The sequence below is a fragment of the Lissotriton helveticus genome, chromosome 2_2, assembly GCF_964261635.1.
Source record: "Lissotriton helveticus chromosome 2_2, aLisHel1.1, whole genome shotgun sequence".
Lineage (NCBI taxonomy): Eukaryota > Metazoa > Chordata > Amphibia > Caudata > Salamandridae > Lissotriton > Lissotriton helveticus.
The window spans coordinates 503,251,784-503,266,492 of NC_136060.1; the positions used below are offsets into that span (position 1 = coordinate 503,251,784).

Sequence of the window (14,709 nt, forward strand, 5' to 3'; positions counted from 1 at the left end):
GTAACACTGATTTAAAAAGTGGCCAACATTTGCTCTTTCTTTTGCCTGTTCTCTCTAAATTCTTCATTTTTCTCGTGTTCCTTTTTTGTGGTACAGGATTGTGCCTTGTTATCCTTTTCACAAGAATTACATTGTTAAAAATAAAACGTCCTGTCCGGCAGGACAGTGACAAAATATAGTCTCCAATTATGGCCTATATTTCATCATTTTTGAGTTTTATCTAAAATGCTAAGGACCCTTGTTCTTGAATAATAGCATAGTTCCTATGGCCCTGCCTCTAGCAACCCTGGCCCCATAGAAGAGCAGTGTCTCAGCTCTCATAGGCGGGGAGTAGTGGCTCACTGCTGCAGCTGAGGGCTGTCTCATGGAGAGAGGTGTCCAGCCTCCGCCCGTCTCTGAAGAGTAGTGTCTGCCAGCGGATTCCGGGTGCAGTGCACTCTGAGGTTGAGTCTCCCAGCCCAGACCTGTATTGGGCGCTGCAGGGTCGGCGCAGCTGGCAGGTTGTCAGGTAACTTGTGCGTGGCATAAAATAGATTTCAAAGGCAGTATGAGTGACTGCCTAGTGTGTGCCGTTTCGAGTGACCCTTTCTCCCGAGTGAAGCCTGCTTGAAGCCCCCTCAGCCCCTCACAGGCAGGCCTGGGGCTGCCCTGTCTCCACCACTGTCTTCATCCCTCCCAAGTGTCCTTAAAACAGGACAGGTTACCCCCTCTTCTAAAAAAAACCACTGCAGATGCAAATGACCTCAATAACTTCCGCCCCATCACCAATCTCCCTTTTCTTTCAAAGATCACAGAAAAATGTGTTGCAAAACAACTGTCCCAACACATTATGGACAATAATCTCCTCGACATGTTCCAGTCGGGCTTTATTCAAAACTGCAGCACTGAAACAACCCTGCTGCAAGTGATCGATGATGCGCTGCATATTCTTGATTCAGGGGAATCATGCCTTCTGATTCTTCTTCACCTCTCTGCAGCTTTTGATACTGTTAATCACACCACCCTCCTTAACATTCTTCAACAGAGAATGGGCGTGGAAGGCACAGTACTCAAATGGTTTACCTCTTTCCTCACAGACAGATCCCAAATGATCAAGATGGCAAACAGTCGCTCGTCTCCACTGGTGGTTGGTCAAGGCGTCCCTCAAGGTTCTATCCTCGCTCCCACTCTGTTCAATCTCTATCTGGAACCATTAGGGAACCTTCTAAGCAAATCGCGAATCCTCTACCATCTCTACGCTGATGACACCCAAATCTACCTCAAGGTGTCTTCCCCTCATGATCTCTCACTACTCAGCTCTACTCTCAACACTATTCACAACTGGATGCTAGTTCACCAACTCATTCTCAATCCCTCCAAAACGGAATTCCTCCTCATATCTAACTGTCTCTCGCCGCCTCCTGTTTAGGCCTGGATGGATCAATCAAATCTACTCAACAGTAAACCCATCATTGTGGACTGCGCTAAATCCCTAGGTGTCATACTAGACAAAAGACTCAACCTAGTCTCACACATCAACTCCATGGCCAAGAGCGCACGTTATCAACTGCGACTCTTGTGGGGGATTTGTCGGTTCTTCCCGGAGAATGACCTAAAAACCTTGGTCAAATCGCTGGTTCTCTCTAGACTTGACTATTGCAAATCTCTTCTGACTGGGCTTCCCAAATCTCACCTCTCCCCCCTCAAATCCGTCCTCCATTCAGCAGCTCGCTTCCTCTCAGGGTCCAAACGAAGTGACCACATCACTCCAATCCTGTCTTCTCTCCGATGGCTTCCCATCGAGGCTAGAGCTATCTACAAAACGGCATTACCCACAAAGCTTTGCACTCTTCCTCCCCTAGCTATCTGGCGAATAAACTGAAACTGTCTGGAGGCTCAAGACCTTCTCGGAATGCGGAAAAGTTCCTTCCTGAGCCCACCTCCTTCAAAAGAGAAAAACTGTTGGCGCAATCGTTCTCGGGTAATGCGGTGAGACCTTGGAACTCGCTTCCTCCTTCGCTCCGTGCCATAACCTCCATCCAGATCTTCAAAGCGGACCTCAAATCTCTTTTAATCCAAAGACACTTGGTGAGTGCATGTCTTGCAACATGCACTCACCACTTTGCCTTTGTAACACACGGTTGTCTACCTCTTTCATGTTTTTACCTTTGATACTTGCACAAGTGCCTCCTTCGCCTACGTAACGTTTGTTCTCGTGCCTGAGTGTCTAGCACATATTGCAGTATTATACTTCAAATTATATGTTTTCTCTTGTAACCTGCACACTTGTCACTTTTTTACTCTTGTGCACTTTTTACTACCTCATGTATTTTTTGGTTGCTCACAATTTGTACTACCTCATGTATCTTTATTAGCTCACAATTGTCACTGTACAGTATGTAACTTAACGTTTGCTTTTGTAATCTGTTCTCGTGTAATGTTTTCATCCTGTATCATTTCTGTTCCTTTTGTAAAGCGCTCTGACGCCTTCGGGTAAAGTCCGCGCTATATAAAATTGCATAAATAAATAAATAAAAAACTAATGACCTCCTTCTCAGACCCCGCCAGGAAGTTCTTTAGTCATTGTAAATTTGTCACATATGTTTATATTTTTGCTGTACATCCTGTGCTTGCTGCGTTTGAAATTGTGTTCCTTTTGCCTGCCTTGTTTTGATTCTATGGCTGCTATTGTGCGCCAGGAAGTTCTTTAGTCATTGTAAAACGTGTCATATTTATTCTTACCTTTGCTTGTACACTCTGTTCAGGGTATTTTTGTTTGTTCTATTCCTGCAACAGTTCGCTCATGTAAGGTAGCTGGTTCTATTGTGCAGCGCTCTGACACCTGCGGGTAAAGTCCGCGCTTTATAAGAATGCATCAAATAAACCCCAAAGCGAAAGTAAAAGAAACGACGCGCGCGCTCAAACCCGGATACCAGTATTCATACGAGCCCGCCCCCTGCTTCAGGCATCCAATGGAAATCCGAGCTTTGACAATGACGCCATCCGCTCACCGAATCCGTTAAACGGCTGGATGATCGCATTCCTACACTGCGCATGCGCATTCTCTCCGAGCCCAGCTCTGGCGCGTCATTTCCTGTACATGGCCGCGGCTCACTTCCTCTAGCAGTCCGTCGTCTCTTTCTTTGGCTCATCGTCCTGCCCGGTACCGGCGGTGGGAGTGTGGGATCCGAGGCCCAGCAGGGACCGCGGGAGGAGGACCGGCCTCAGGGGGGGGTCATGGCACTGAAGCGGGGCGCCCTCTGGGCCGACGCCGCCTCCGGGGGTACCCCCGGTTTCTCTGGTAAGTTCAGGCGGGGAGAGGACAGCGCCGCTCCCGGGGGGGGGGGTCTGGAAGTCTGAGTCCGGCCCCCCCGCAGAAGAGCTCCTTCATTACCTGCCCCCCCTGCACCTGCATTATCTGTACCCCCTACAATCAGAGAGACACCCCCACAATACACCAGCAGAGCTCCACCACCTGCCCCCCTCCTGCATTATCTGTACCCCCTACAATCAGAGAGACACCCCCACAATACACCAGCAGAGCGCCATCACCTGCCCCCCTCCTGCATTATCTGTACCCCCTACAATCAGAGAGACACCCCCACAATACACCAGCAGAGCTCCATCACCTGCCCCCCTCCTGCATTATCTGTACCCCCTACAATCAGAGAGACACCCCCACAATACACCAGCAGAGCGCCATCACCTGCCCCCTCCTGCATTATCTGTACCCCCTACAATCAGACACCCCACAATACACCCGCAGAGCGCCATCACCTGCCCCCCTCCTGCATTATCTGTACCCCCCACAATCAAAGAGACACCCCCACAATACACCCGCAGAGCTCCATCACCTGCCCCCCCTCCTGCATTATCTGTACCCCCTACAATCAGAGACACCCCCACAATACACCAGCAGAGCTCCACCACCTGCCCCCCCTCCTGCATTATCTGTACCCCCTACAATCAGAGACACCCCCACAATACACCAGCAGAGCTCCACCACCTGCCCCCCTCCTGCATTATCTGTACCCCCTACAATCAGAGAAACACCCCCACAATACACCAGCAGAGCTCCACCACCTGCCCCCCTCCTGCATTATCTGTACCCCCTACAATCAGACACCCCCACAATACACCAGCAGAGCTCCACCACCTGCCCCCCCTCCTGCATTATCTGTACCCCCTACAATCAGACACCCCCACAATACACCAGCAGAGCTCCACCACCTGCCCCCCCTCCTGCATTATCTGTACCCCCTACAATCAGAGACACCCCCACAATACACCAGCAGAGCTCCATCACCTGCCCCCCTCCTGCATTATCTGTACCCCCTACAATCAGACACCCCCACAATACACCAGCAGAGCTCCACCACCTGCCCCCCCTCCTGCATTATCTGTACCCCCTACAATCAGACACCCCCACAATACACCAGCAGAGCTCCACCACCTGCCCCCCCTCCTGCATTATCTGTACCCCCTACAATCAGAGAAACACCCCCACAATACACCAGCAGAGCTCCACCACCTGCCCCCCTCCTGCATTATCTGTACCCCCTACAATCAGAGACACCCCCACAATACACCAGCAGAGCTCCACCACCTGCCCCCCTCCTGCATTATCTGTACCCCCTACAATCAGAGAAACACCCCCACAATACACCAGCAGAGCTCCACCACCTGCCCCCCTCCTGCATTATCTGTACCCCCTACAATCAGAGACACCCCCACAATACACCAGCAGAGCTCCACCACCTGCCCCCCTCCTGCATTATCTGTACCCCCTACAATCAGAGAAACACCCCCACAATACACCAGCAGAGCTCCACCACCTGCCCCCCTCCTGCATTATCTGTACCCCCTACAATCAGACACCCCCACAATACACCAGCAGAGCTCCACCACCTGCCCCCCCTCCTGCATTATCTGTACCCCCTACAATCAGACACCCCCACAATACACCAGCAGAGCTCCACCACCTGCCCCCCCTCCTGCATTATCTGTACCCCCTACAATCAGAGAAACACCCCCACAATACACCAGCAGAGCTCCACCACCTGTCCCCCTCCTGCATTATCTGTACCCCCTACAATCAGAGACACCCCCACAATACACCAGCAGAGCTCCATCACCTGCCCCCCTCCTGCATTATCTGTACCCCCTACAATCAGAGACACCCCCACAATACACCAGCAGAGCTCCACCACCTGCCCCCCTCCTGCATTATCTGTACCCCCTACAATCAGAGACACCCCCACAATACACCAGCAGAGCTCCACCACCTGCCCCCCTCCTGCATTATCTGTACCCCCTACAATCAGAGAAACACCCCCACAATACACCAGCAGAGCTCCACCACCTGCCCCCCTCCTGCATTATCTGTACCCCCTACAATCAGAGACACCCCCACAATACACCAGCAGAGCTCCACCACCTGCCCCCCTCCTGCATTATCTGTACCCCCTACAATCAGAGAAACACCCCCACAATACACCAGCAGAGCTCCACCACCTGCCCCCCTCCTGCATTATCTGTACCCCCTACAATCAGAGAAACACCCCCACAATACACCAGCAGAGCTCCACCACCTGCCCCCCTCCTGCATTATCTGTACCCCCTACAATCAGAGACACCCCCACAATACACCAGCAGAGCTCCACCACCTGCCCCCCTCCTGCATTATCTGTACCCCCTACAATCAGAGACACCCCCACAATACACCAGCAGAGCTCCACCACCTGCCCCCCTCCTGCATTATCTGTACCCCCTACAATCAGAGAAACACCCCCACAATACACCAGCAGAGCTCCACCACCTGCCCCCCTCCTGCATTATCTGTACCCCCTACAATCAGAGAAACACCCCCACAATACACCAGCAGAGCTCCACCACCTGCCCCCCTCCTGCATTATCTGTACCCCCTACAATCAGAGAAACACCCCCACAATACACCAGCAGAGCTCCACCACCTGCCCCCCTCCTGCATTATCTGTACCCCCTACAATCAGAGAAACACCCCCACAATACACCAGCAGAGCTCCACCACCTGCCCCCCTCCTGCATTATCTGTACCCCCTACAATCAGAGACACCCCCACAATACACCAGCAGAGCTCCACCACCTGCCCCCCTCCTGCATTATCTGTACCCCCTACAATCAGAGAGACACCCCCACAATACACCAGCAGAGCTCCATCACCTGCCCCCCTCCTGCATTATCTGTACCCCCTACAATCAGAGAAACAGCCCCACAATACACCCGCAGAGCTCCATCACCTGCCCCCCTCCTGCATTATCTGTACCCCCTACAATCAGAGAGACACCCCCACAATACACCAGCAGAGCTCCATCACCTGCCCCCCTCCTGCATTATCTGTACCCCCTACAATCAGAGAGACACCCCCACAATACACCAGCAGAGCGCCATCACCTGCCCCCCTCCTGCATTATCTGTACCCCCTACAATCAGAGAGACACCCCCACAATACACCAGCAGAGCTCCATCACCTGCCCCCCTCCTGCATTATCTGTACCCCCTACAATCAGAGAGACACCCCCACAATACACCAGCAGAGCGCCATCACCTGCCCCCTCCTGCATTATCTGTACCCCCTACAATCAGACACCCCACAATACACCCGCAGAGCGCCATCACCTGCCCCCCTCCTGCATTATCTGTACCCCCCACAATCAAAGAGACACCCCCACAATACACCCGCAGAGCTCCATCACCTGCCCCCCCTCCTGCATTATCTGTACCCCCTACAATCAGAGACACCCCCACAATACACCAGCAGAGGTCCATCACCTGCCCCCTCCTGCATTATCTGTACCCCCTACAATCAGAGACACCCCCACAATACACCAGCAGAGCTCCATCACCTGCCCCCCTCCTGCATTATCTGTACCCCCTACAATCAGAGAGACACCCCCACAATACACCAGTAGAGCGCCATCACCTGCCCCCCTCCTGCATTATCTGTACCCCCTACAATCAGAGACACCCCCACAATACACCAGCAGAGCTCCATCACCTGCCCCCCTCCTGCATTATCTGTACCCCCTACAATCAGAGAGACACCCCCACAATACACCAGCAGAGCGCCATCACCTGCCCCCTCCTGCATTATCTGTACCCCCTACAATCAGACACCCCACAATACACCCGCAGAGCTCCATCACCTGCCCCCCTCCTGCATTATCTGTACCCCCTACAATCAGAGACACCCCCACAATACACCCGCAGAGCTCCATCACCTGCCCCCCTCCTGCATTATCTGTACCCCCTACAATCAGAGACACCCCCACAATACACCCGCAGAGCTCCATCACCTGCCCCCCTCCTGCATTATCTGTACCCCCTACAATCAGAGACACCCCCACAATACACCAGCAGAGCTCCACCACCTGCCCCCCTCCTGCATTATCTGTACCCCCTACAATCAGACACCCCCACAATACACCAGCAGAGCTCCACCACCTGCCCCCCTCCTGCATTATCTGTACCCCCTACAATCAGACACCCCACAATACACCCGCAGAGCTCCATCACCTGCCCCCCTCCTGCATTATCTGTACCCCCTACAATCAGAGACACCCCCACAATACACCAGCAGAGCTCCACCACCTGCCCCCCTCCTGCATTATCTGTACCCCCTACAATCAGACACCCCCACAATACACCAGCAGAGCTCCACCACCTGCCCCCTCCTGCATTATCTGTACCCCCTACAATCAGAGAAACACCCCCACAATACACCAGCAGAGCGCCATCACCTGCCCCCCTCCTGCATTATCTGTACCCCCTACAATCAGAGAAACAGCCCCACAATACACCAGCAGAGCGCCATCACCTGCCCCCCTCCTGCATTATCTGTACCCCCTACAATCAGAGAAACAGCCCCACAATACACCCGCAGAGCTCCACCACCTGCCCCCCTCCTGCATTATCTGTACCCCCTACAATCAGAGAGACACCCCCACAATACACCAGCAGAGCTCCATCACCTGCCCCCCTCCTGCATTATCTGTACCCCCTACAATCAGAGACACCCCCACAATACACCAGCAGAGCGCCATCACCTGCCCCCCTCCTGCATTATCTGTACCCCCCACAATCAGAGTCTGGCACCCCCACAATACACCAGCAGCGCTCCTTCATCGCCATCTGTCTCCTCCTGCTTACAGTCTGATAGTAGCACAGGTTCATCATCATCAGTCACCACACCCCCCCCCCAGCTACTTTTTACAGGGTTTGTTCCGCAGAGAATCTGCAAATCAGAACTGCTCCCTCATGCTGGTCACTTCTTCTCATTCTTCATGTAGTCGGTGCAGCTCTGGTGCTTGTGCACATATTTATTTCTTTTAAAAGCTTTATATAGCGCTAGCTTGACCCGTAGGTAACAGAGCGCTTTACATACACCTTGTAAAAAAACAGACGGAAATTGCATTACACAGTAGGCAGGCAGTAAGGAAGCACGCCGGGGATAAAAAAAAAATACAGCCTGAAAAATAAGGTGGTTAACACAGTCCGGTCACCAACTATCCTTGAATGTCAAGAGAGGCGTAAACTCGGATGTTGAAGTCTAGGTTAGTTGACTTTGGTCAGTAAAGTATTTGTTAAGGAGATGGAGTTTCCGGTCCCTTTTGAAACAGGAGAAGGAGGGGTTGCATCTGAGGGCTCGAGGGAGAGCGTTCCACATCCTGGGAGCGTTGCCAGAGAACGATCGGTATCGTGTGGTTTTCTTTTTCAGTTTCGGAGGAATAAGGAGGAGTGAGTTTGAGCTTCTCAGTGTTCTGGTTGGACCTGCTCTTACCAGTTTGTTGTTCAGGTAGTTGGGGGCCGGAGAGTGAAGGGTTTTGTGTGTGATGCAGGCCACCTTGTAAATATACCTACCTTCCATGGGAAGCCATTAGAGGGAGTTAAGAGCTAGAGTGCTGTGTTCAAAGCTTTTTACTCCAGATGCGAATCCAGCAGCCATGTTCAGCACTGCCCTTAGTGGGGGTAGGTGAGCTTTTGGAGTCCCTGTTAGGATGGCGTTCCTGTAGTCGATTTTAGAGAGAACTAGGGATTGGACTACTGTCTTGAGGATATCATGGGGAAGATAAGGTTTCAATTTCTTGAGGTGTTTTAGAGAGAAAAGTGCTGTACAAAAATGGGCAACCCAACCTACCCTTGAGGGCTCGGGCTAAAGTAAGACGATCGAGTAAATATGCCTTCAAGGGATTTGTTTAACAATCTGTTTGGATTATTTATAAAATTGAATTGCAGACCTAAGTAAATAATTAATATCATAACTTGATTACTTCATACATTGAGCAAATAGTCACAATGATCAACATTAATTGTCATACATGACCGCATAAAAATTAAGAATTGGCACAGAAACGGGTGTATATAGAAAAAATATTCACTTTATGTATTTTCAAGAAGGGTACTAAAAGTATATAAAAAATGTAACAAGAAGGTGACAATACAGATTCAAAACGCCTTCACTGTAACAATTGTAAACACTTTTCTTCTTTGTTATATTAATACAAAATAATAGAAGAAAAAGCGTAGGTCGACGTTTCGGTCTCTACTTTTTCATTGGTGAGACCATCTTCAGGACTGAACAATTATACAAAAGTTGACTCCTTATATCAAGCAGAAACCTGTTTGTTCAGAGTTATCTGAAAGGGATGACTCCAATGGTCAGACGAGTTCAAATAGTTCGTAAATCTTTTTCTCGGCGAATATCGGAGCCCGAGCCTATTTGTATCGCTCTTCTAAGGCAACGCTTTAAGCCTAATGATCTTTCTAGCGAGATGATGGTGAGATTTCCTTTTTTCAAATAGCGCGAGTGAACTGTGGACCTTACGAGTAGTTGATACTTTGTTGCCAGGAGCAGCAATAGAATTCTATGGACTGTGGACCTTACGAGTAGTTGATACTTCGTGGCCTGAAGCAGCAATAGAATTCTATTGCTGTTCCAGGCCACGAAGTATCAACTACTTGTAAGGTCCACAGTTCACTCGCGCTATTTGAAAACAGAAAATCTCGCCATCATCTCGCTAATAAAATCGTTAGGCTTAAAGCGTTGCCTTAGAAGAGTGATACACCAGTTTCTGTGCCAATTCTTAATTTTTAAGCTGTCCTATATGACAATGTTGATCATTGTGACTATTTGCTCAATGAATGTAGGAATCAAGTTATGATACCAATTATTGTAATCTACTAATGAGAAGAGGCCACTATTTACTTAGGTCTGCAATTCAATTTTATAAATAATCCAAACCGATTGTTAAACAAATCACTTCACGGCATATTTACTCTATCGTTTTAGAGAGAAAGAGCACTTTTTGCACAGTTTGTGATGTGGGCCTCCATAGCTAAGTTCTTGTCAAGGGTGATGCCTAGAGACTTAACTGAGTCGGATAGGACGATGGGGCAGTTTAGGGCGACCAGATTCTTGAGCCACTCTTGGATTGGACAATGGTTGATTTTTGGAGAGAATAGGATTAGTTCTGTTTTATCTGGGTTAAGCTTTAAATGATCAGCGTTGAACCAAGTTTGGATCTCGGTTAGAGTGGCATTGAGGTGTTGGATGTCGCTGGGAGACTTGATTTTGAAATAGATTTGGGTGTCATCAGCGTAAAGGTGGTAATTCACTCCAGCTTTTTTCAAGTTGATTGTGAGGGGCTCCATGAAGAGATTGAAGAGGGACAGGGAGAGGATCGAGCCTTGCAGGACCCCAAGTGTGACTTTTGTTGGCTTCAAGAGACAGGAGTTGATTTTAATTTGTTGCTGGCGGTGTTGAAGGAAGGAGGTGAACCGTTTTAGTACTGTGCCACTGATGCCGGAGCGCTTCGACAAGGTCTCCAAAAGCACTGGATGATTTACTGTGTAGAATGCCGCAGATAGGTCAAAAAGGATGAGTAGGCAGGCATCACCTTCATCTAAAGCCTTGTGAATGTCGTCCGAGACGTTGAGTATAGCTGTTTCCTTGCTACAGCCTTTCCTGAATCCTGATTGAAAGGTGTTGAGGAGGTTGACCTCATCAATGTGTTTGTTGAGTTGGTGGAGAACGCATTTCTCCAATGTTTTTGCAAGGAATGGGAGGTTGGAGATGGGGCTGAGATTAAGATCATTAGGATCAGCCCCTGGTTTCTTGAGAATGGGTGTGGTTTGTCCAAGTTAAAGGGAGTCTGGGACACAGCCTGAGGGGAGAGAGTCGTTGATGATTTTTGTCTAGAAAAGGGAAATGGTGTGGATGGGATGGGGTCCATAGCGTGGGAGGAAGGTTTTAGGTTAAAAATTATACTGAAGACATCATTTTCCGACATTAGATCAAAGTCGGGCCAGTGCGCATTGTTTTTTTAGCTGGAGGCAGGCCTGATTGTCCTTGTTAAGAACTCTTTCTGAATGGTCAAGGGTGGTTAAAGGGGCGCAGGTTAAGAGGGAAGGAGGGTTAGCGGTATGGATGAAGGATTGATCATTTTTTGAGACTTTATTAGTAAAGAAGGTGGCCATTTCTTCACATCTCTCATTGGTGGCTATGATTTATTGAGAGGGAGTGTAGTTTGTTTGGCTTTTGACAATGTTGAAGAGTTCTATCGTCCTGTTTTTCGCCAGATCCAGTTGGCTGCGGAAGAAAGCCACCTTTTCACTGAAAATGTGTTTTTTGTAAGCCTGCTTGGCAGATCTAAGTTGCGCTAGGTATAAGGTTGAGGGGTTTAGTCTTAAAGACCTTTTGGTTTGTCTGAGATGACGACTTTCCTCATTCAGATCCACATTAAACCAGGGTTTCGATTTGGTTCACCTCAATTGTTTGAGTGGAGCTACTTGGTCTAAAACCTGTCATTTTTTAGTTAAAGTATGTAGTGAGGTCATCGTCCGTCCATGATGAGGGTTGGAGTTGAAGATGGGCATGAATCCTGGATTCAAGTTCGGGTAAAGGGACTTCTTTGATGTTTCTGGTCCAGTGTTAAGGTCTGTCTTCACGCATAGGTTGGTGGCTGACAAGTGCATCAATCTTGAACAGAATGAGGTGGTGGTCGGACCAGTTAATGGGAGAAATCGCTCTCAGAGAGACCAGTTCATTGTTGGTAATGATAACATCCAGTGCTGCATCTTTGATGTGAGTTGGTTTATTGCAGAGTTGTTTGAGGTTATATATTTCAAGTAGGTTGGATAGGTTCTGGACAGTGGCGTCTTCTGGGTCGTTCCAGTGGATATTGAGGTCACCCAGGAACACTTCTGTAGTGTCTGTCATGGAGAACCGTGATATTAGGTCTGTTAGTTCTTCGGGGGAAATGGTACGCTCTCCAGGAGGATGGTAGATGGTGTGGAATTTAATGGGTGAGGTGCTCTTGGCAGTAAGTTCGACACCCAGGTATTCAAACGATGGGTATTCTGCAGGTTTAAGTTTGGTAATCTGTATTCCAGCTTTGTGAATGATGGCTAGGCCTCCCCCCAGTTTTGATCGGTCTGTCTTGTCTGATGATGGTGTACCCTGGAGGGGTGAGAATGTCAAGAATGGGGGTGGAGTAGACATTGAGCCAAGATTCAGTGAGGAAATCAATGTCAATTTCTTAAGTGAGTAGAGCTTCAGCAATGTCTGTGGCGTGTTGTACTGCTGATCTGCAGTTGAGGAGCATGCAAGAGAGAGGACGGGGAGCTTCGAAGATGGGGGAGATAGGTGGATAGAGGAGTATTGAGCAGGAGGTCTAGGCGAGTGGACAGTTTTAGTGATTCTGTTAGTGCCGATAATAACAGGGATGGGGGAAAGGGGCTGACTTCTGGCTCAAAGCGAGGTAAGGGTTTCGGTATCGAAAAGGGTTGGCGATCCTGGTTGGGTCGAAGTGCATGACTCGGTGACGGACTGGAGGGTCGAGGGGTGCTCTGTGAGGCAAAGGGAGAGGAATTGTGTGGGGTGGGAGCAAATCTACCCGGGGAGAGGGAGCACGGTGGCTTGGTGCTCTTGCGAAGGTCTTGTTGTAAGTATAGGACATCAGAAGCAAGGGAGTTAATTTTCAGCTCCATTCTGTTCAGTTGCTGTGTTATTGAGCTGAAAAAGTTTAAGGTTTCAGGCAGGTGACAAGAATAACTTGGGTCTATGGAGGCAGAGTGAGCAGGGGTCAGGGATTGGACGGAATCAGTGGGATTAGGAGAGGGGAGAGGTTGGACGCGGGGAGCCGGATTAGTAATGCTCCCATTCAAGGTGTTCAGAGGAGTAGAGGGTCTGCTGTCCAAGTGAGGAGGGAGAGAAATTCTAGGTAGGAAGTCAGTTCCGGGGAATGTCTGATAGATCTGTATTCAGTATAGCTTTAGGCTACACCTAGCACTATAAGCAAATGCTTTGACCGCTCCTGTCTGGTCTCGGAGTCTCTACCTTTTCCCACCCAAGGAGTCACCTCTTAGTGGCAACAAAAAAACCTTCAACTGTGATGACTGCCGATATACGTAAAGCACTATCGTACAGTGAGGATGGCAGCCATTCAATTACTTGAGATTGCTAATCATGTTCTACACAAATGCTTTAAACACAAGGTCCTCCCTTGGCCACATCCTAGACACCATCACGCTTCCTTGAATCTACAGTTTGCCCACCAACTGTACGATACGTCTATACTCTACGCCAAAGTCTGCACACCCTTACACCTTTGGCCATAGCAGACATTCAGAGATACTGTACATACTCGGGCCTCGAGATATCTACTTGCCCGCTCACTATGGCATGTTATATTTTATCAGGGCAACCTATTTTAGGGCCTTCTGGCCCATTCTGGTGAGAACGTTCAAGCTGGCAAAGAACAGGTGTTCTATTCATTCAGAAATTGAATGAGCAATAAAGATGCCTTTCAATCATCTTTTTATTTTGTCGCATTTGCTGTGTGTTCAAAGAAAGGTCAAGGCAATGTCAGCTTATGTCCTCCTACAAATTGCTACTTCTTATATCCTTGAGAATTTTGTTTGCTTTTAATGAATCAATCAAGCATTTATAGAGCGTGGCAAATCACCCGTGAGGGTTTAAAGGCACTGGAGCTGTTTGCTACTGCGCAGAAATTTGATTATTCGAACATCCAGGTCTTTAATTCTCTTTTGAATTGCTCGAGCGACTGAGCTGTCCTGAGATGCAGGGGGAGGTTTTTCTAGTCCTTGACTGCCAGGTGCGAAAAGGATTGTCCTCTGCTGTTGGCTCGGCAGATCCGTGGGGTGTCTGCAAGGTAGAGGAAAGCACATCGAAGGTGTCTGGTCGGTTGGTGGAGGGTCAGGCATTTGTTAATGTATGCTGGTCCTTCATTGTGCAGGGCCTTGTAGACTTGAGTCAGCATCTTGAACTGGCATCTCTTCTGAATCGGGACCCAGTGTAGTTTCTTGAGATTTGGTGTGATGTGAGTCCTTCTAGGGAGGTCGAACTGTCTTGCCGCTGAGATCTGTATTGCCTGGAGTCTCTTCAGGAGGTGTGCAGTGATTCCTACGTAGAACATGTTTCCATAGTCCAGTCTGCTGGTGATGTTGGCCTGTGTGATGGTCCTTCTGGTGTCTGCCGGGAGCCACCTCAGATTTTGTGGAGCATCTGAAGGGTTCGAAGCAACCTTTTGCTTGGTTCCTTGCTTAAGCAAATTCGCATTTTCTGCATGTCTGCCCAGATGTATGTTTTTTAGGTCTCGTGACCTACAATGCGCGCAAGCGCATTGAGGGATCAAGAATTCAAGTGCTCAAAATCCTCATGAAACCACCAGC

The 14,709-nt window shown here is 49.3% G+C and overlaps 1 protein-coding gene and 1 long non-coding RNA gene across 8 annotated transcripts in view; one reads left to right on the forward strand and one right to left on the reverse strand.

Annotated features, from left to right (window-relative positions):
* The window catches only part of LOC144821573 (uncharacterized), a 2,083,451-nt gene extending 2,080,593 nt beyond the window's left edge, over window positions 1-2,858 (reverse strand). For all 3 annotated transcript variants that reach the window (XR_013608384.1, XR_013608383.1, XR_013608382.1), the window contains exon 1: window positions 2,722-2,858. This is a non-coding gene — a long non-coding RNA (uncharacterized LOC144821573). The remainder of the gene's footprint in view (window positions 1-2,721) is intronic.
* Window positions 2,859-3,054: 196 nt separating this feature from the next.
* LOC144821574 (uncharacterized) overlaps window positions 3,055-14,709 on the forward strand; it is a 228,674-nt gene continuing 217,019 nt past the window's right edge. The window contains exon 1 of one of the 5 annotated variants that reach the window (XR_013608385.1): window positions 3,055-3,280. Coding sequence is in view for 1 of the 5 variants with exons in the window: in XM_078678778.1 (XP_078534904.1) it covers window positions 3,217-3,280 (64 nt within the window). In the remaining 4 variants the exon portion in view is untranslated. The remainder of the gene's footprint in view (window positions 3,281-14,709) is intronic. The other 4 variants (XM_078678778.1, XR_013608386.1, XM_078678779.1 and 1 more) reach the window with 4 other exon arrangements.